Source organism: Herpailurus yagouaroundi, unplaced genomic scaffold (assembly GCF_014898765.1).
Source record: "Herpailurus yagouaroundi ecotype Mexico unplaced genomic scaffold, PumYag 77, whole genome shotgun sequence".
NCBI lineage: Eukaryota > Metazoa > Chordata > Mammalia > Carnivora > Felidae > Herpailurus > Herpailurus yagouaroundi.
The window spans coordinates 95,452,998-95,474,781 of NW_024412388.1; the positions used below are offsets into that span (position 1 = coordinate 95,452,998).

Consider the following 21,784-nt stretch of genomic DNA (forward strand, 5'->3'; position numbering starts at 1 on the left):
GATTATTATTAGATGTTACCATGAATAAACTGAAGGGGAGAGGCTGAGGTTGTACCACAGAGTTGGAAGAGATAAAGCTGGAATTGAAACCCAGAGCTTTGGGTTCTAAATCTGGGGCTCCCTTTACTAACCAAATCATTTCTACAAGTGTCCTTTGGATTGTGTCTTGGGGTTTACCCTTGACAATAACCTTATACAAGGAAAATCCAACTTCTGAGACACAGAAGTCTAGAAACGACAGCCCAATTCAACAGGAGATGAGAGATCTTCTGGAAGGCAGCTGGAGAGAGGGTGGGGAGAAGGCCAAGGGCCTTAAGACACATTCCTGTCTCAGTCCTAGAAAACTTTAAAAAATAATTATTCTTGGGTTCTACTCCAGTCTCAGTCTACCAAATGGAGAGCCAGGCATACTTATTCTTGAGCAGATCCACAAGTAATTCTGAGATGCCACCTCGATTGAGAAGCACTGAGTTTTTCTAGACAAAAATCAATGCCCAAATCACCCTAGAACCCACAAGTGCTCACCGATTAGTGCCTGGAGCAGCTCGGTCTTTGACTTTTCATGGGTTTCATAGAAACAAGTTTAGATATTTGTGTGGGTCGTGGGAGTAGGTGTTTAACAGGCCACGGGAGAAGGAGTATCTCTGTACCTCTTGAGGCTCAAGAAGGTGGGCAGAGCCTCACTTCCTCCCTCTCTTCAACTGGGCTTCCTGTCGTCACAGCGTGAGCACATTTATTTTCCATTCACTTCTCCTTTTACACAAATAGCCCCGGACATCTGTGTTACCAGCCTTGTCGTGGCCATTTCAAGTATAATCACCAATCCTGCCTGAAGAACTGAGCGAAAGGGCCTGCAAAAGGTAAGATTGGTGATATTTTCATTGGACTTGAGAGCAAAGACCTGAACCATATTGTGTGGGATAGGGTATCTTCTTAGGAGTCTCCGTAGATCTCTCTAGTAAGCCTAAAACCTCCTGCAACTTCTATTTCACAGATATTTAGTGCATGAAGGTAGAAAGACCAAGATCCTAGCACCCCTCAAAAGGCAAGCAGGCCAGAAAGACTTTTCAATTAATTGGTTCGCATTATCTGATACCTCTTTGGGTCAGGGCATTTATATGCTTAAGTTGCTTCAGAACTTGAATTTTTGTGTGTAGTCATTTCTGATGTCTGGAGCCCTCTGTGTGACATGAAATTGTGGAGATTTCATACATGTTCAGGTCTCTTAGAAGACCGATCTTGTGATTTTAAGGTGAGGAGAGAGCCAACAGCCAGAGCCTTGAGAAAGGCAGCCGGAAGATGGCAGTTCTTAATTTTACAAATTTTTATGAATCTCACTGTGATTCCTCAGAGCCACTAAATAGAAGGAAAGCTACAAATGACAACACCCAGCTCAGAGTCAGGAACACAGAGAATGCCCACTGCCTGTATATCAAGAGGTAAAAACTGAATGCGCCTAACAGATGCTTAGATTGATTGTTTTCAAATAGCAGAAAGAACATTGTGATCCTCAGGGTTCAGCCAAACCCTGCCAAATGCATACATTCAGTATACAAAATGTAAATATTGATAAACATAATATGACATGCACCAACCAACAAAACTTGATATTGTAACCATTTCTAATTCACGCCATGTAACGAATGACTGTGGCCTCCTGGACTCGGAAAGTCATGGCCAAGCTCTGGTTCTGGTGGTCTGTGACCACCATAATAGTTACTGGATGTCAGGTGACCACAGGAAACACTGAATGTCAGAGCTTTCTCCTTCCAAGACCCGCAAGAATCTCAACTGATCACACCCTGGAGGAGACAGAAAAGTCCTCAAGGACCATACCCACCCACCTAACAATGAGGGATAACAATGCCACCGAGGGCTTTAGATTCCCAAAGCACCTCAGGGGCCGCTGAGCCACAAATTTAAAAATTTTCATTTTATTTGTTTAAGATTTTGTTTTAAGTAATGTCTACGCCCAGCGTGGGGCTGGAATTTACGACCTCGAGATCAAGAGTCGCATGCTCTACTGACCGACGCACCCAAGACCAGATTTTTTAATGAATTCATTTAATAATCTTATGTTCAGTGCCTCCTGGAGCCAGGCGCTGTGCTCTGGAAGATACTGGTGGGGAGGCAGAGTAGCAAGGTAGAGACTGGTCCTGAAGATAGTCCTGCCCTTCAGGAACTCCTGTGGAAGATAAGAGATATCAGATGTGTATGTGATCAGATGTGTATGTGTATGTGTATGTGTATGTGTATGTGTATGTGTATGTGTATGACATCAGATGTGTAAGTGCTGTGGAAAGACAACTGAGCAAAGGCAGAGTCTTAGCTGCTGGCTGAACAAAGAAGTTTTACTTCTCAGTCTCTACCAGAATCTGCACTGTTTTGAAATTGCGGTTGGTTTGGAGCAGAGACTGAGCTGAAGCATGATTTCCTGTGTTGTTTTCCCTGTGAGCCAATTAAGAGTACTTAGCCTTTCAATGAAAGGATTGGGCGCCTTTATGCCCACAGGGAATGATTCAAAGCCCATCCCTGTGCACTTGCGGCTGCTAAGCCACTTCTCCTTCGGTAATTGACTGGCACAAACCGGCAAGATCAAGCTCCATTGGTCTTTGATTCCTGGTGTCCTCTGGTTGACCTCTGACCACCCAGAGGGCTTCAGACACCAGATCTGAAACCTGTTCCCCTTCCTCAGCCCCAGCCCACAGCATAAGAACAGCTAAGCGTTGTGCTAAGTGCTGGAGACAGGGAAAACTGGTGCTTATCGATCTCAAAGCGTTTGTAGACTCTGGTATGGAGCACAGACACGACCACACACAAATACAGCACAATGTGATCTTTTCTGCAATGGAGGGTAAGTGCAGAAAATGGGGTAGGCATGTTGGAGTGTGCCGTGGGAAGGAAGTGACTGCTTTGGGTCGTTTTCAAAGAAGTATGACTTTGCTATGGAGACGGGGGGTAAACGGCGTTCCAGGTAGGGCACAGTATATGCACACTTAAAGAAGTGTGACCCTCCCACCCCCCAGACAGATTTGAAACGAGAGTAAGCAAGTCAGGCTGTAGTGCAAGCCATGGCTGCAGGAGCACAGGAAGTGGAAATCTCCCTCTCTGCCTTGGATCTAGAACCCTTGAACCTGAAAGTGAGAAGCAAGACCAAACAACTGGGCGGGTAGTAGGTCTAGGGGTACGCTGAGATGTCAGAATTGATGGCATGTGGCCTGAAATGAGGGTGAAGGGGCAGACTTTTTACTCCTCAATCTCGATTTCCCCCAGATTAGGGTGAAGTTCGGAGCTTTTTTCGAGGTTATGCCCTGTCTCTCTCTCTCTCTCTCTCTCTCTCTCTCTCTCTCTCTCTCTCGCCTTCTGTTCCAGGAAACGCTATGTTGATTTAGTTACAGTGGTTTGGTTTGTGTTCTTATATTAGTCCTCCCCCAGCACTTCCTGTACTGAGTACCCAGTGTGTGCAGATCACCCCGGGCCCACAGACTGGGTATCTGCACTCAGGAAGCTCCGGGCCCCAAGAGCCCCTGCAGGTACAAAATCCTGAAGCAAAGAAACCGAGAGAGAAGACTGCTACACACAGTAGGCCTCCAGGGTGGCTGCTGGGCCAGAGGAGGCAAGGACTGCAGCTGGAGTGTGACTGTGGGAAAGCTGTCTGGACACAGCTTTCTTCTCTGAGAAGAAGGGAGCCATTTCCAAAGCCATTGGGTGAGCGTTCAGGCCTCTGTGTTGGGGTACAGAGGCAAGTCCTCTATTCAGTCCCCCACGTCACAAGCACACAGGAGGCTTCCTACCCAAGCAATAACATCAGTACCTCATAGCTATGGCCAAGAGCTGTCATCATTCCAAATAGAGCACTATTTTCCAAGTGTGAGAATGTTGTCACTTCAGTGGAATTTAGAGGTTATTGAAGTTCGAATAAAGTGTTCAGCTCATAGTGAGAGCCCAGGAAATGTTAGCTATTCTTGTAACATTCTAAACTGGTTATTTTCCAGGTAGGGTGAAACTTGTCCAAAATCATACAATTAAATAGTAATTCCTGATTCTCAATGGGATGCTCCTTCCTCCCCATTACACTATACTCTCTTTCCTTATAAACTTTCTTATAAACATAAAGAAATCTCCAGTACACTTTCACATGAGCAAACATAAAGAACATGACTGAATTATAAATCCAGTTGATCTGACATCAAGATGCTAACAAATCAAATAGTTAAAATATATTTAATTTGTCAAAGTTTTGTTTGACATTTTATATTTCAGGAGAACTGGATTGAGGAATGGGGGTGAGAAATCATTTTGATACCTCACGTCTTTTAAATTTGGACTCATGGCTTAATAATCTATATCAGGAGCAAATAGAGGCTCTAAAGAATCATCCCGTGGTTTGTTCTTCTAAAAACAGCTCCTGTGGAATCTCAGTATTCATACCATTAGGGAATTATGTGATGTAATGACTTAAAGATCAGAATTCCTTAGATTATTTACTCATATTCAACTCCTTCTCTGTCTCTTTAAATTCAGACTTAAAGAAAACTGGCAAAAACACTACCAAGAATTTCTGAACCCCCCTTCCCCTAGATTTCCCAAATAGTAATCTTTTATCACATTTTCTTTATCCTTCCTTGACTTTCTCTTTGGGGGTAATTGCTGGCCTAATATCCTTTCCCACAGAGTACTTTACCGTGTATTTTCTACAAACAAAAGCATTTTCTTACATAACCACTTTATATTCATCAAAATAGGCAATTTACACTGATGCAATACTGTTAACAATCTATAGATTTTATTCAGATTGCATCTGAATTAGTATCCCATTAGTATCTTTATGGAGACTGGAAATCTCTGATCACACATTGCTTTTAACTGTCCTGTTTCTTCAGTCTCCTTCTGCTTGGAACAATTTCTGAGTCTTTCCTTGCATTTCATGACATTGATATTCTTGAAGCGTAGAGGTAAGCTATTTTCTAGAATGTCTCTATATTTGGTTGTCTCCTGTTTCTTCATTACTGGATTCAGGTTATTCAAACTTTTTATGGGAATACTACATAAGCAGCCTTAAATATCCTACAGAGAAACGTGCTTGCTTTGAACATAGCTTGCCTGAATGCACCCATAGATGGGTTTCTAAGACAGGGACCCTTCACAGGAAACCTCCACATACTTTTAGCAAAGGGAAACACAACCTCTAAGAAATGAGCCTCCAAGATCATCTGGATTTGTCTTTCCTCATTTTTTCCCTCCTCTTCGCTTCTTCCTTCTTTCTCTCTTCTACAGATCACTAATTTCTCTCCCTGATCGCAGCTTTGAAAAGGAAAAAGTTTCCACCAGACCACAATTGTGGGGAGAACTAAGATGACAAACACATTTCTTGGACAAAGTGACGGAGAAATGAGGGGAAACTAATGCATCAACGTGGATGGTTTGGTGTGGTTTTATTTGAGTATCACCTCTCCCCCTGCAATTGCTTATTACTTCCTCAAAGAGACATACTTGCATAACCCCCATTCCTCCTCAGCCACTGCTCACAGGGGTTCACGCTGAAGGATGGAAGGAGTCCTCCTGGGGCTCCTCACACTGCAGGGCTGTGAGTTGGATTGGGAAGTGAGAGACACAACATGGAGCCTGGGGCAGCAGAAGGAAGGTGGGCTAGGAGGCTGCGAGACCTTGCCTTGTGCCCTATGTTTGCTGTTCATTAGCTGGGTGACCTTGCACCAGTAAATAAGATTTATTTGTGAAGAACTCGGCATTGTACAGGGTTCAGTGAACTCTATCATCTATTTAAATTTATTTTGGCCTGAACTCGGGGGCCCTCTTCGAGAACAGATTTTTCTTTCCTATTTAGAAAAATCTTGTGTGAATCAAGTGATTCCTTCACTGATGAACCACAAACCTCTACAGTCTCTGTGTAGAAAGGGATAGGAAGCCAACAGTCACCTTGATGAATATCTTGTCCTTCTGTGTAAATTGGCAAATAGATCCACATAGAGAAAAATGTCTAGAAAGGTGTTCACCAAAAATGTCAGTTGTGGTTATCTTTGGATATAGGGTATCAGAAGATTTTTATGCTTTACACTTGTACTTTCTTTATTGTTTGAATTTTTTTGCAGAGGGTGAACAAAGATTTTTTTTTTATTTTTTTTTTAACGTTTATTTATTTTTGAGACAGAGAGAGACAGAGCATGAACGGGGGAGGGTCACAGAGAGAGGGAGACACAGAATCTGAAACGGGCTCCAGGCTCTGAGCTGTCAGCACAGAGCCCAACGCGGGGCTCGAACCCACAGACCATGAGATCATGACCTGAGCCGAAGTCGGATGCTTAACCGACCGAGCCACCCAGGCGCCCCAACAAAGATTTTTTTTTTTAAGTGTTTACCCAAAAATGAATCAAGCAAAGGATTATTAAAGGCCTTCTGGTCCCTGATGTATTTTATTCCTAAAAGTCTAGCAGGAAGCCTGGGGTTGCCCTTAGGAATGGACTGGTAGGGAAGCTCTAAACTTGATCTTTTACGCATAGGGGCACTTGTACCCCAATGTTTATAGCAGCACTTTCAATAACAGCCAAATTGTGTAAAGAGCTTAAATGTCCATCAGCTGACGAATGGATAAAGGAGATATGGTTTATATACTCAATGGAATACTACTTGGCAATGAGAAAGAATGAAATCTGGCCATTTGTAGCAATGTGGATGGAACTGGAGAGTGTTACACTAAGTGAAATAAGTCAGGCAGAGAAAGACAGAAACCATGTTTTCACTCATATGTGGATCCTGAGAAACTTAACAGAAGACCAGGGGGGAAGAAAAGTGGTGGTGGGGGGGGGAAGTTACAGAGGGGGAAGGAGGAAAACCATAGAGGCTCTTAAATACTGAGAACAAACTGAGGGGTGATGGGGTTGGGGGAGAGGGGAAAGTGGGTGATGGGCACTGAGGAGGGCACCTGTTGAGATGAGCACTGGGTGTTGTATGGAAACCAATTTGACAATAAATTATATTTAATATAAATACAATAAAATACACAAAAAAGAGAAATAAAACACATTTTCACTCAAAAAATAAAAAAATAAACGATCGTTTAGTCAGTGTTCACTGAACCAAGCACTCTGATGCTGAGCCATCCAGGAAATGTTATCTCATCTAACCTCCTGAACACCCTGTGAACCGTATGTGAATATCACTATTTTAAAGATGAGACAGTTGTGAAAGAGAGGTTACACAGGTTACCCCAGGCCACATTGCTGGCATGCAGCACTACCAGAATTCAAAACTAGGTCCATCTGATTCCATTACTAGTGTTTATCAAACTGTGTTCCATGGAACACTATGTCCTTTGAGTTAGTATAAGTAATCTTGTAAGAACAGGTGTGTGGTAACAATGTACATTAGTGTATGACAAGTTGCTCAGAAGTCGTTCATTAAAAGAACTATTTATTGCTTTTTCTTTTATTTTTATTTAATCCTGTTTACTTCCAAAATTATTTGACCATGGATTCCTTTCAGTCCCTATGGTTTTGTTTGTTTGCTTGATTTTGTTTGGGGAACACTTACTAACATCTTATAAATATAACAGGCTGCATAACACCGAAGCTATCTTTCTGTGGTTCCAAGAATGGATCACATAAGGCTGTATTGAATTGATAGCTTCTTGAAGCTTCTGTCCCAACCTTAGACACTTTTTTGTTTTTTTAGTTTGTTTTTAGCCACTTCTTTGTTTTTTAAGTTTGTTTGTTTGTTTGTTTACTCATTTATTTATTTATTTTTGAGACAGAGAGAGAGAGAGAGAGAGAGAGTACACAAGAGCAGGGGAGGAGCAGAGAGAGAGGGAGAGAGAGGATCCCAAGCAGGCTCCACGCTGTCAGCGCAGAGCCCGAGGTGGGGCTCAAACTTACAAACCAAGAGATCATGACCTGAGCCAAAACCAAGAGATGAACGCTTAACTGACTGAGCCACACAGGTGCCCCCCAACCTTAGCCATTCCTAAGCTTGACTGCATTCAAGACTAGATTTGATAACCCCACAAGTATGGGTTTAAAAAGGGGGGAGGGATTGAACTAGGAATGCACACGATGGTTTACTAGCCCAAGATCATTGCTTGGCAGAAACTAAAAAGTGAGCTTCATCCCTGGCCTCCACAGCAGGCCGTGGGAGATGGCCACAGCTAACTGCAGTTTCATCACAGGAAGCTGATGTCAGGGACTTTCTTCACTGAACCATGAGTCATGGGGCTGGGCCACAGATTCTGACTGCAGAGAGATATCAGTTCTTCCAGACCGTAGGGTCGGAAGGGGCAGGAGCTCATAACTGGCACAGTCACAAGGAAGAAAGCAGGGTGGGGGTGGGGTGGGGGAGCAGAGTGCTGTTCTATCTGGGTTAATACAAAAAGTGGGGCCATCACTGCGTGTGATAAAAGTAGTGACCATCTCCACCAAATAGGCAGCTTTTCTCCTTCAACTGGTGGGAGTCTCAGCAAGTGGAAAATCATGGAAAGAGAAACAAGAGGTTTTTCTTCCTGTCTAAGGGAAGAATCAGGAGGGCTATTTGCAGGTCTCTGGCTGCCTCATTAGTTGGTGCTCTGTGGACACTTCAATGACGGGGGCCTGAAGCAGGTCTCACAGAATCCCAGGATGTTGGGGAAGAGGTGACCTTAGGAGGCATCTGGCCCAACCTTCTGTGTAAGTTATTGGCCCACGTCCAAAAGTTTAGCTTCTTGGTGCGTAAATCTCAAGCCCAAGGCTTCGGATGCTGCCGTGTCACGTTTATCCCACTCCATCAGCTTATTTGGGGTTAATGGACAAAGGTTTATTGAAGAATCGCACTTTTTTTTTAGTGTGATCAGGGGACTGTGTAAGATCTCGAGGATTCAAAGATGAATAAACTAGCTCCTACCCTCAAGGAGCTCACATTCCAGAGAGGAAAGAGATACTTATAAGACAAAGTGGCTAGGGCAATAATGGAGATGTGTAGGTATTAGAGGCACTCCTTGTGGGGAGTAGGCTGGGGTGTGGAGAAGTAGACACAATCAGAGAGGGCTTCCTGGAAGAGTGACACTGGAGCCGAGTGTCAGGATGAATAGTGGCTAACCAAAGTAAGGGGTCAGACGGAGAGAAAGGGACAAATTCCAGCAAAGGGCACAGGTAAAGAAGGAACCACTAAAACAAGTACTCAGTGTTGCTCTCTAGACAGGGGATGTTGCCACAAGTTTGGAGAAATGGACAGGAACAAATTAGGAAGGGCCTTTTGACATACGTGTACATGCCTAAAACTGTCACGACAGTCAAGGTAACATATTCATCACTTCCAAAAGATGATTTGTGGTCTTTTGCAATCCCTTTCTCCTGCCTGTCTCTATTCTCCTTTTATTTGTCTAACACTGCCACTACCATCACTTTCCTCTACCTCCGTCCCCAATGACTGATCTGCTTGCTTTCTGTTGCTATATATCAGTTTTCATTTCCAGAATGGTATAGAACTGGAATCATACAGTATGGATCTTCTTTCTGTCTTTGTTCATCCACCATAATTATTTGGAGATTCATCAGCGCTGTGTTGTGTATCAACAGTTGACTTTTTATTTTTTCCAGAGTAGTGCACCATTTCATAGCTCTATCAACTTGTTTTTCTATTCATCTGTTGATGGACCTTGGGTTGTTTCCAGTTTGGGGCTATTACAGATAAAGCTGCAATGAACATTCTTGGATAAGTCTGTATGACCATATGCTTTTTGTTCTCTTGGTAAATTCTTTGGAGTGGCGTGGCTGAATCATATGATAAGTGTATGTGTAGCTTTTCACAAAACTGGCAAAATGTTTTTCAAAGTGGATATACCATTTTACATTTTCACCAAAACCATAGCCTTATCAGTCCCTGGTGTGGTCAGTTTTTTGTCTTTGGTTTTTGTTGTTGTTGTTGTTGTTTGTTTGTTTGCCTTTGTTTTAATTTTAGCCGCTCTAGGAGGTACGGGTATCTCATTTCCCCAATTTACATTTCCCTGATGATTAATGAAGTAGAGTACTTTTTCATGTACATATTCTCCATCCATGTGTCTTCTTTGGTGAACTATCTGTTCATATCTTCTGTCCGTTTTTATTTTTTTATTTTTTTATTTTTAAAAAATGTTTATTTATTTTGAGAGAGAGCACGGGTGCAAGCAGGGGGAGGGGCAGAGAAGAGGGAGAGAGAGAATCCCAAGCAGACTCCACACTGAGTGGGGAGCCCAACATGGGGCTCAGTCTCAGATCTCACAACCGTGAGATCATGACCAGAGCCGAAATCAAGAGCTGGATGCTTAACTGACTGAGCTGCCCAGGCGCCCTGTCCATTTTTAAATGGGACTCTTTGTCTTCTGAGTTTTGAGAATATGTTGTCACAAATGGGGGGGGATTTTCTTCTTTCTCATAGCTGAACAATGTTCTTTTGTATTTTTATACCACATTTTCTTTATTGAAGTTTGGACCTAGGTTGTTTTCCTGTCTTGGCTATTGTCAATAATGTTACAATATACGTGAGGCTGCAGATATTTGACACGGTGATTTCCTCTCCTTTGGATATATACCCAGAAGTGGGATTGCTGGATCGTAGGGTAGTTCTATTTTTATTTATTTATTTTTTTTTTAGAAACTTCCATACTGTTTTCCATAGTGGCTGTAACCAATTTACAGTCCCACCAACAGTGCAACGAAGGTTGTCTTTCTCCATGTCCTCTCACTACTTGTTATCGCTTATTTTTTTGATGATAGCCATTCTAACAGGTATGAGGTGATACCTCATTGCAGTTTTGGATTGCATTTCCCAACCCGATGGTTAGATGTTGAGCATCTTTTTGTGTACCTGTTGTCTATCTGTGTGTCTTTTTTGGAAAAATGTCCATTCACTTGCTCTGCCCATTTTTTTAAAAAGTTTTATTTATTTACTGTGAGAGAGAGAGAAAGAAAGAGTGGGGAGGGAGCAAGGAGAGAGGGAGAGAGAGAGAACCCCAAGCAGACCCTGCATTGTCAGCATGGAGCCTGAGGCAGGCTCGAATTCACAAATTGTGAGATCATGACCTGAGCCAAAATCTAAAGTCGGATGCTTAACCAACTGAGCCAGCCAGGCGCCCCCTTCTCCTCATTTTAAAATCAGATTTTACTTTTTGTTTATTGCTATTGAGTTGTAGGAGTTCTTTATATATTGTGAATATTAACCTCTTCCCAGATATATGATGCAAATATTATTTCCCATTACATAGGTTGTCTGTTCATTTTGTTGATATTTCCTTTACTGTGCAGAGCTTTTTAGATTGATACAGACCAGTTGCTTATGTTTGCATTTGTTGCCTTTGTTTCTGGTGTCATATCTGAAAAATCCTTGCCAAAACTAAATGTCAAGGAGCTTTCCTTTTATGTTTTCTCCTAGGAGTTTTGTGGTTCCAAGTCTTACATTCAAGTCTTTATGCCATTTTTATTTTATTTTTGTGATTGGTGGAAGACAGGGGTCCAGTTCACTTCATTCGCAATGTGGCTGTCCAGGTTTCCGAACACAATTTATTGAAGAGACTGCCTTTTCCCATTGTATGTGCTTGGCTCCTTTGCTGTAAATAAATTAACCACATATGCATGGGTTTATTTCTGGGCTTTATATTCTGTTCCATTGATTTATGTGTTTGTTTTTTATGCCAACATCATACTGTTTTAATTACTATAGCTTTGTAATATATTTTGAAATTAAAACATATAATGCTTCTAGTTTTGTTTTCCTTTCTCAAGATTTCTTTGGCTATTCAGGGTCTTCTGTGGTTCCACATAAATTTTAGAATTGTTTATTTTGTATCTGCGAAAAATGCCATTGAAATTTTTATAGGGATTGCATTTAACCCATGGATTACTCTGGGTGGTATGGACATTTGAACAATATTAATTCTTCCAATCCAAGAGCATAGAATATATTTCCATTTATTTGTGTCTTCTTACATTTCTTTCATCAGTTTCTTGTTGTTTTCAGTGTCCAGGATCTTCTACCACTTTGGTTCAACTTATTCCTAAGCATTTTATTCATTTAATTTAATTTTATTTTAATGTTTATTTTTTAAGAGAGAGAGAGTGCAAGCGGGGAAGGGGCAGAGAGAGAGAGAGAGAGACACAGAAACCAAAGCAGACTCCAGGCTCTGAGCTATCAGCACAGAGCCTGATGTGGGGCTCGAACCCATGAACTGTGAAATCATGACCTGAGTGGAAGTTGGACACTCAACCGACTGAGCCACCCAGGCACCCCAGCATTTTATTCTTTTTGATGAAATTTTAAATGAGATTGTTTTCTTAACTTCTCTTGCTGATAATTCATTACTAAATGTTCTTTAATCCAATTGGCTATCTTGTGTCATACCTGGAATATTTAGAGCATTTCATTTACTGTGCTATTAATATGGCTAGAGTTGAGAATATTCACTTTCTATTTTCCCCATCTGTTCTTTGTTTTTCTTTTAGTCTGTGCAGGTTGCTATAACACACTACTACAGACAGAGTAATTTACAAACCACAGAAATTTACTTCTCACAGTTCTGAACCCTGGAAGTCTGAGATCAGGATGCTAACATGGTTAGGCGAGGCCACTCTTGAGTTGCAGACCTTTTGTTGTGTCCTCACAAGGTGGAAGGAGCTAGCAAGCTCTCTGGGGTCTCTTTTAGAAGAGCTCTAATCCCATTCAGGAGGGTTCTACTCTCATGACCTAACTACCTCCCAAAGGCTCCACCTCCTAACGCTATCACATTGGGCATTAAGATTTCAACATGTGGATGCTGTGGGGACACAGACATTCAGACCACAGCAGTTTCCTTTTTCCTCTTTTTAGGTTTCTTTCAATTAATCTAGTATTTTAAAACAATTTTTTATCTCCATAAATTACAATTCTTTGTTTTGTTATTGTAGAGGTTGCCTTATGGTTTATACTTTACATCTGTAACTCACCAGAGTCTATCCTCAAGTGACATTACCACAACACACATGAGAACCTTATAATCGTATATTTCCATGTCTCCCTTCCCAGAGAGTTCCTTTAAGACTAAATAATCATGGGTTTCACTTACTGAGTCCTGGTCATATATCAGTCTCTGTTGTAAGATCACTTCATCTTTACACCCACCCTAGGAGACATAAGTATTTACCCCATTTTACATAGGAACAAATTGTGACTATAGATGTCAAGTCAGTTTCCAAATCTCACGTAGCTGTTTAGTGGCATAGGTGGAAGTTGAATTCAAGTTTGACCTCAAAGCTACTACTTATAGCAAAGGTAGGTCTACTACCTCTACTACTATGTCGTAGATCGTCATACCTTTTTTTAACCTCTCAAGTATATCCAGACACATTTATAATCTAATTGATTTTGTTTTAACTTGGTTAAAATTATGGGGAAATGGGGGGTTAAAAATTATGGGGTTAAATTATGGGGATTAAGAAAAATCCTGAGGGTCAAGACAAGAAGGAGGAGGAGAAAGAGAAGGACAAAGTAAAGGAAAAGGAAAATAGTACCAAGTAAGTATATGTATTTGGTCTTTCCAACAGAGAAGATTATTCTATTGTAGAATACAAATAGCTCATGAGGCTTAGACAGGCTGGATGACCTATCCCTCAAGACCATCTGATTTCTGGCTGCTGTTAAGAGGGTAGAAGCAATGGATTATACACGCAATCTATATACTAGAAAAGGCATAGTTCTAATGGGAAAAAACCAATAAATTGACATTCTGCTTTATGGATCAGTCTTATGTGCAGTTTTAAAATATGAGTTACTCTAGGGAAACTAACTGTGTCTGACAGAAAATTCACAACTGTGTATCCAGATCTCTAGAACTGAGGATGAGGCTTTGCACATTAATGTCCTTGCTGGGAAATGAAATTATATTTTTTAAAAAATCAAGCTCCAATTTCTACCCCTTTTCATTTCTCCATTGGGTATTGGTTAGCCAGTTTTACCTCTGCTGTAAGATTCACATCTTCTGGAGGGTAGGTACCGGAGAGTCATGGCTATATCTCTCACTGTATTTAGGACAGAAAACATCATAAACATTGCTTCAATAAAAGCATGAATCAGACATAGGTTCCCCACCCCCATTTTCATGTGGAGAGGTTTACAGACCACATGTGGTATGTACATGCATCTCAGGGCATTTAAGGAACAGGCTGATCAAGTCACTGACCTTCTCCACAGCTGATGAATCAGTTGATTAATGCCTGACCCCTGGTCACCTTCTTGAGCGAGTGCCCAAGCACTAGTCTCTGAGAATTGGCCTAGTGGTGTCACTGTGACTCACTCTCCTCTGAGAGCAGCTCCATGGGTTTCTTCTACAGCACCTAATTCAGCGGTAAGCATTCTTGGCTTGCAGAATTGGAGCCAAAGTGAGTGTCCAAGATAAACCGATTGGTACCTCAATGCAGGGATCGAGAGATCCGGGAGTTTGGGGAAACTTCCCAGAGGAGAGTCGCAGCTCAAACCCAGGGTGATGCTGGAGATTTTAAACCCTGAACATTTGTGTCCTCTCTTCTCTGGTGCCAGGTCACTTACCTCCTCTTTTCTTTCACTTTTTAGGGCAAGAATATCCCAGCATGGGCATGAGTGGCTTGAAATTGCTGAAGTACGTTCTGTTTTTCTTCAACTTGCTCTTTTGGGTAAGTGTGTTTCTTCCGAGCGTGACTGAGTTCACCTCCTCCCGGCCAGACTCTATTTCTCTGTCCTCTACTGAAGAGTCTGCTACGAAGAGCAACCCATGCGTGTTGGAATGACATAACCAGCTTAGAACAAGGGAGTGATAATTTCCTCCCCTTTTCCCATCCTGCCATAGGATATGCTTATACAATTGAAAAGTACCAGTGCAGTTATTTATAGGCGGGCTGCTTCTCTCTCTGGGGACTTTAGGCGACTACTGCTCACTGCTGACATCTACGGGTGAGAAACCTGACACTCTACGTTCTGTGTATAAATGACTCTTTTTCTTGCTGTCCCCTCCCCCCAGTCCCTTAGACAAATAGCTGATTGAAAAGGAAGCCCCCTTTTTGGGGAAAGTTTCACTGTACCAAATTCAGCAATTGAACTTCAAACAGAGAATCGGTTTGTACTCAAGTGTCTATGAGAAGATTCTTAAAAGTTTGGCTTCTCTAGCTTTCTGCCTAGCAAGATCAACTTCTCACCCAAGGCCTCCCCTCCAACGGTTGTGGTTTCCAAAGGGAAGACCACGTGTAAGCCGTTGTGGGAATGAGGAGTGGGGGATCTGAAGCACGAAGATACTGTATTACTCACAGGAAGGAGCTTCCCCTGCTATCTGATATGGGTGGGATGAAGCATGAGTAGGACATCACGGGAAGAAGGACATCATTGGGAAGAAAAAAGTCACCTCTTTTCTGGATGCATGGGGAAAGCTGGGGAAAGAGGTTGCTCATGACAGTCTCCATAGAACCAATGGAAAGAGCTGATTCTAATTTGAAGTGAGAATGTGAGCAGATATTCAAGAGTGTTGCGGAATTCTTTCTTTCAGTTTTGTGGCTGCTGCATTTTGGGCTTTGGGATCTATCTCTTGATCCACAACAACCTCTGGTTGCTCCCCTTCCTCCCACTGGGCAATGTGCTTGTCATCGTGGGCTCCATTATCATGGTGGTTGCCTTCCTGGGATGCATGGGCTCCATCAAGGAGAACAAGTGCCTGCTTATGTCGGTGAGTCCTTTGCAGCAGACGTGGTACCCTAGGTAGAGGGACGTGATGCCCTAAGCCCCAGGCAAGATATTTCTTGGTGGCTAATCCATGGTCACAGGGAAATCGTAGGAACATAAGATTGGCACTTTAGACCATCTGAGTCTGTCTAGACCACTAGTATTTTGTTTCTGACTGGGATCCCAGGGATGGGTGGCAGAGGACACTGCTATCCTCCTTGGGATTCATTTTACAGTGTTACTAGTGACCCGCATCATAATTTCCCTTTATGGCATTTTATTTCTTCATGTCTGGTTGAAATCGAGTGTCATCCATCTGCCTAAGTGCTCTTCACATTATTACGTATTTTGAGGATCTGAGTCAGAGCCACTAAGTGGTGGAAAATCTACTCTCTAGATTCTTCTGAGTACTGTGGCCCTCTTAAAAGGAGGCAGAAGATACTTCTCTATCTCAGAGCTGCACAAGGCACACTAGAGTGTGATGACTCAGCTTAGGTGAAGGCCTACGTGGCAGCCATTGTGATCTAACATGAGAGATGCTAGAACCTTTCAGTTGCTCCCTGTCAGTTAAGTATCCTGAGGAGAACCCTTAGACTTAGGTTTTGTTTGTAAGCTCTCTGAAGGAAGTCTCCTTGTTGCTCTAGTAGACCCAGAATAGTGCTTGCTGTAACAGTGCCACTCCGTCCATAAGTCAGTGTTCCCAGTTGCCTTGGTTCTTCCTTAAGTCATTGGTCAATCTCTTCTCCTTTATGAATCAACTCAAACTGGAGCCAAGAGATAGAATTAAGAAGTCCCTGTTCTCAGATAGCTCTCAGATTAATGGCAAAAGATGGGAGATGATAGACACAGGGAAAAGGTAAAGCCGTCAAGATTAGTGTTGGGATAAAAAGGCGAAGGAGAGGGAATAAATGAAAATGTGTTTTCTATGGTGTGTGATTAGCATAGAGGGAGCGAGCTTCTCCAGTTGGAGATAAATAAGGGTTAGGAGGGTGACTAGAATACCTCTTCTCCCCATCTGTACAGGGCTCCTCTCAACTTCCACTATCACCTGCCCCCACCCCAAACTAGCCCTGATCTTGCAGAAAGGACCAGGCCCCAAACTCCAAAGGCACATAGGTTAGTTTGCTGGTCTTTTGTTCAGCTTTCAAAAAGCCGATGCCAAAATTGCTTCATTGATTCAACAAATAGTATTGCATATGCATTATGCGCCTGGAATTGGGTAGGCACAATGGGAAGGGGAGAACAAAGTTACAAGACAGTTGATCTGCCCTCCAGAGACTTGGGGTCTAGTTGTAGAAAAATGACACACATCCCCCATAAAACAAGAGAAGGTGTATGAATGTCCGAGCAGGCAGGAACAGGAGCCTCTGCACATGTGCAAAGACATACCTAGATGTTTCCAGCGTGGCTTGGGAGGAAGGGAAGAATGGGAATCAGCACTGTGAGCATGTCTCTGCTTTGCTTCAGTTCTTTATCCTGCTGCTGATTATCCTCCTTGCGGAGGTGACCTTGGCCATCCTGCTCTTCGTGTATGAACAGAAGGTAAGCTACAAAGAGCACAACTCGTTGTATTTCTGGCCGTAGGGAAGAAGCTGGCCCCAAATAAATCCTATAATAGAGGTAGAAGCAAAGTGGAAAAGGGATGGAAGAAGAAAAATCAACTGTAATTGGGGAGAGGAAAAAAATTCTTAAAGGAGATTGCCATTGAGTCATGCTTTGAAGCATGAATAGGAAGAGCTATAAAAACAAGTTTATCTTCCTCCTACTTACTTTTCTCCATGTTTGGCAGTAGACAATGTCTGTCTCCATGCCTAAGAGAGCCCATGCTTTGGTTGTCCCTCTTCCTCTGAAAAACTAGAGGGCAAGAGATCACCACCACGCACCATCTTCCTTTATATATACTCCCTCTTGTCACACCCTTAGCTCTGAGGAGATCATTTGGAAGGGAGGAGCAAATGGAACCACTAGCCTATACTAGAAATTGCTTATTCCTTGAACTCACCTGCTTTTTATAATGTCTCCTCTGCTGGGATGTGCCCGCCCAGCTGAATAAGTATGTGTCTGAGAGCCTGACTACCAGCATCCAGAAATACAGCTCGGACAACAGCACCAGGGAGATGTGGGATTCCATCCAGTCATTGGTGAGTGTAGATGAAATCCTCCTCAGCTCAATCAGATGTGATTTTCCAACCTCAGTCCCTGGGGGCTAGAAAGACCTTCCTTTCTTGAAAGTTCCAGAATTTAAGGTCCACAGTCCCTAAGTCAGAATAATGTTTTACAGTCACAAACTGGAGAGCACAGGAATCAGTTTGATTGGTACAAAATTGTCTACATTCTCTCATCCTTCCCATTCTCAGGTAGGCTTATTATCTAAGTCCTACTGAAACGTAAGGAAGACTCAACAATGTCAGACTAAATCTGCTGTGTGTTTAATTTTTCATGTGTAAAATGTGAGTAAATTAAATATGCCCTCTCTGCTTCAAGCAACCTTATGTGATGGAAATGGTATGATGGATTTGAAAGTATTTTGTTCTGAGGAGCCATAGTAGCCCAGGTAATTCTGGATTTTTGGCTAGAGTCAGATATGAAGGGCCCACCTTCTCTCCAAGTTTCAATTTTCTTTCTGTTGACTTTCTAACCATCACATTCTTGGGGGTTTGGCTTTTAGCTGCAATGTTGTGGTGTCAATGGAACAAGTGATTGGAACGGTCACCCACCAGCATCTTGCCCCCAAGGTCCACAAGTTCAGGTAATTTTTTAAGCAATATTTCTGTTATTAATCTCTTTGGTTAAACTTTCAATTGTCTTAGAAACTCCAGTCATACTGAGCTTAATCGTCCCCGCCAGAAACAGGGAACCTTGGACAAAATAGAGGCCAGGGTTGGGGCGCCTGGGTGGCGCAGTCGGTTAAGCGTCCGACTTCAGCCAGGTCACGATCTCGCGGTCGTGAAAAAAAATTAAAAAAAAAAAATAGAGGCCAGGGAGACAACCCAGGTAACTAAACAAACTAGACAAAAGTTGTCCAGACAACTAGACAAAAGAAACAAAAAAGGAACAGCCTCATTTAGACTAGGAAGGCCATCACAAATCTTGCACTCTAAACTATTACATTAGAGGGGGGAAGGTTTATGTGATGATAGTAGTAGATCTACGTTTTTCTTGAGCAAAAATTAGGTCTTATTGTTGAAAGAGAAATTTGTAAAGGTGAGCTAGAAAAGCTTCTCCTTCTTCCTGTTTCTCTGCTCTTCTTTCTTGGAAAAGGCATCACCCAGCCCCTTGGTGACATAAATCATAAGTGAAGGAGTGAGGAGTTGGGGAGAAAGATAGTTGGCGGAACTATTGAAACAACCGGTCCACTGAATTCGGACCTCCAGATTAAGCCCAGAGAAGAAGCCAAGGTCATATTGCCTCAAGATCAAGTTCCTAAATTCCTGTTACCCCATGTTATGCACCCTTGGGATTTTTTTGAAAATCTCCAGACATTTTTAAGTCTGTGAAGAAAGACTGAAACACTCACCAACTAGAACTGCCCTGGAGCTTGGTAGGGCCATGATAGATTTACATTTCAGCAGAAGCTGAGATGCAACCGAACCTAGAATTCCATGGGCTATATTCACTTTTAGTAATCCCAAGTCAGCAGTGAGAGTTCAAAAAACCTAAGGATATCTATTGCTGAGGTGCCTCTCAGGAGCTACTTTGACTCAGTGTGCAAAGATCTAGGACTTCTGCATCAGGTGTCACTGTAATGGTAACAACACCAGAAAGGGCTCTGTTTAATGTTTGCTGCTTGAAGCCTGTTTCTTCAACCATAGAAAGAAAATAAAAATGGTCTAAGTCTCTTGGCATAAGGCAAAATAGAAACTATCTTCTGAAATTAGCCTCCTGATAAAGTCAAATAATATAGTGTTATCATTTGTACTTGTGATTTTTTCTAGGGTTGCTATGCAAAAGCAAAACAGTGGTTTCATTCCAATTTCCTGCATGTTGGAATCATCACTATCTGTGTATGTGTGATCCAGGTAAGAACTTAGCCACAGGACTATCGTGAAGATTAAATTATTTAAGCCATGTAAGGTTTTAAAACACTACCAGGTACATAGTACGTGCTCAATAAATATGAGCTTCCCCAGTCACGTAGCAAATGATGTCATTACCAATTTGAGGCATACAGAAAATATCCCGATCTATCGGGTCAACTTATCCCTAAGAGATATGATTGCTTCATAGTCAAATTAAAAGTCATCAAGCAGACCCCTACTTTGGTCATTCATTCAGCTGGGATGGAAAAGCTTGCAATAGATAAACATTCTATATGAAAATTTGGCCTTGTATGCTAAGCAGGAGTTGATAAAAGTTACAGTCAATTTCCTCCTTGTTTCTCTGCTTAGCATGATAAGTCAGGGGCAAATTTTTTATTATGTGACATTTCTACTATTTTTATATACAAGTGTTTTTGGTGTGTCACAGAATAACTAAGATATTGATCAAGAAGCTCAGGGGGAAACAGTTTTTCTCTGCTTGGAAACCAAGGAGTCCCAGGGCATGTGTAGAGATGGCTCACTGCACAGCGTTGACTTGTGCAGAACTTGACTATACAAGTGACTTCTTAAGGAGACAAAGATGTCCCAACACTCTATCCTCTACTGTTTTTGCACCATCATCTCCTGCTGCCTTTCTAAAGCTAACTAAGGGAACGGAGAAGGAATTGGAAGTGATGGCAGGAAGGGTGGTTCCAGTGTGGGGAATACTTTGTTTTTCTCTAGGGCTAATCCCAGGGGTTATGGGAGAGATGGCTTCTCCTATGAAGACCTGATATTTTCCCAACTCTTTTCTCAGGTGTTGGGGATGTCCTTTGCGCTGACCTTGAACTGCCAGATTGATAAAACCAGCCAGGCCCTGGGATTGTGACCCGCTACTGCCTTGTGCTGGAGAGGCTTATTTCATCTCTGGAAATGCAAAGTCATTTATAGCATGAAGCCCTAAATGGTCACCTCTTGGCCTGGTGTCTTTGTCCCCCTCTCATCTCTTCCCTGTTTTGGTCCCTGTCTCATACAACCAGAGAAGAGATGTGTTTGCTAGTCATTTCCCATCTCAAGCACCAGAACAATCATTCATCCACTCATGGAGACACACCTATGTCCCTCAAGGTGGTGACACTAATACCGACCATTTTTCAGACATGAGAGGCCAAGAGACCTCTGGCACTAATGGTTCAAGATCAAAGGATGAGTCTGGGACTTGAATCTTCGCATCTTCTTATTGTCAAATAACTCTCTAGCCTCCAAATGATGCCCTGTCCACTCTCCAAAGTCAAGCAAAAAGACACACTGAAGGGAGTTCTGGGGCCAGACTCACTGGATCACTGTTACAACCCCCTGCTTCCTTTTGGCTGGGCCTGGGCCTTGGCTACAGGAATGACAGAGTACTCTTTCTCCAAAGGGTAAGGTTTCTTTCAACTTCCTTATTACGGGCCTTATTGATTCATTCTGTCCTTCCAGAAGAAACTGTCTAGTGATTTGTATCCTGACTTCAGCCAATCTCAGCCTTTGATTTACATAGCTGTGGAGGAACTCAACAGGACCAGTATCTCTGGTGGTTTAGCTGATAATCACATTCATAAGAATTCTGGTGTTATTTCTCTAGCAAATAAGGTTTTGTTAATGTACTATTTTAACTCTTCAATAAACAAAATAGCTTGTGATCTCAATCATTACATTCTTTTTCTTATATCTAAAATATATTTTTTGTGACTCAGTCTGAATGTCCTCCCAGCAGTCGATAAGTTATCAATTGTTGCATAACAAATTATTCCCAAACTTAGTGGCTGAGAACATAGACACATTATCTCACGTTCTTTTTGGTGAGTGGTGAACCTGGGAGCAGCTTAGCTGAGTGAGTCTGATTCGTGGTCTCTCACATGACTACAATCACTATGTCAGCCAGGGCTGCATTTATCTGAAGGCTGGACTGGAAGAGGATGTACTTGCAAGATCTTTCACATGCCTCTTGGTCGGCCTCAGTTCTTTGCCACTTGCAACTTTCCACAGGGCTACTTTACGACATTGCAGTTGGTATCCCCCATTGCAAAACAGCCATGAGAGAATATGAA

The 21,784-nt window shown here is 42.3% G+C and overlaps 1 protein-coding gene across 1 annotated transcript; it reads left to right on the forward strand.

The window, feature by feature from the left end:
- The first annotated feature begins 702 nt into the window (after positions 1-702).
- CD53 (CD53 molecule) lies at positions 703-21,382 on the forward strand. Its single transcript, XM_040471273.1, has 8 exons — positions 703-860; positions 14,560-14,639; positions 15,503-15,679; positions 17,143-17,217; positions 17,721-17,816; positions 18,344-18,424; positions 19,611-19,694; positions 20,512-21,382. Exons 2-8 carry the CDS (start codon positions 14,577-14,579, stop codon positions 20,581-20,583), a joined length of 648 nt encoding a protein of 215 aa, XP_040327207.1. The 5' UTR covers positions 703-860; positions 14,560-14,576; the 3' UTR covers positions 20,584-21,382.
- Positions 21,383-21,784: the final 402 nt, after the last annotated feature.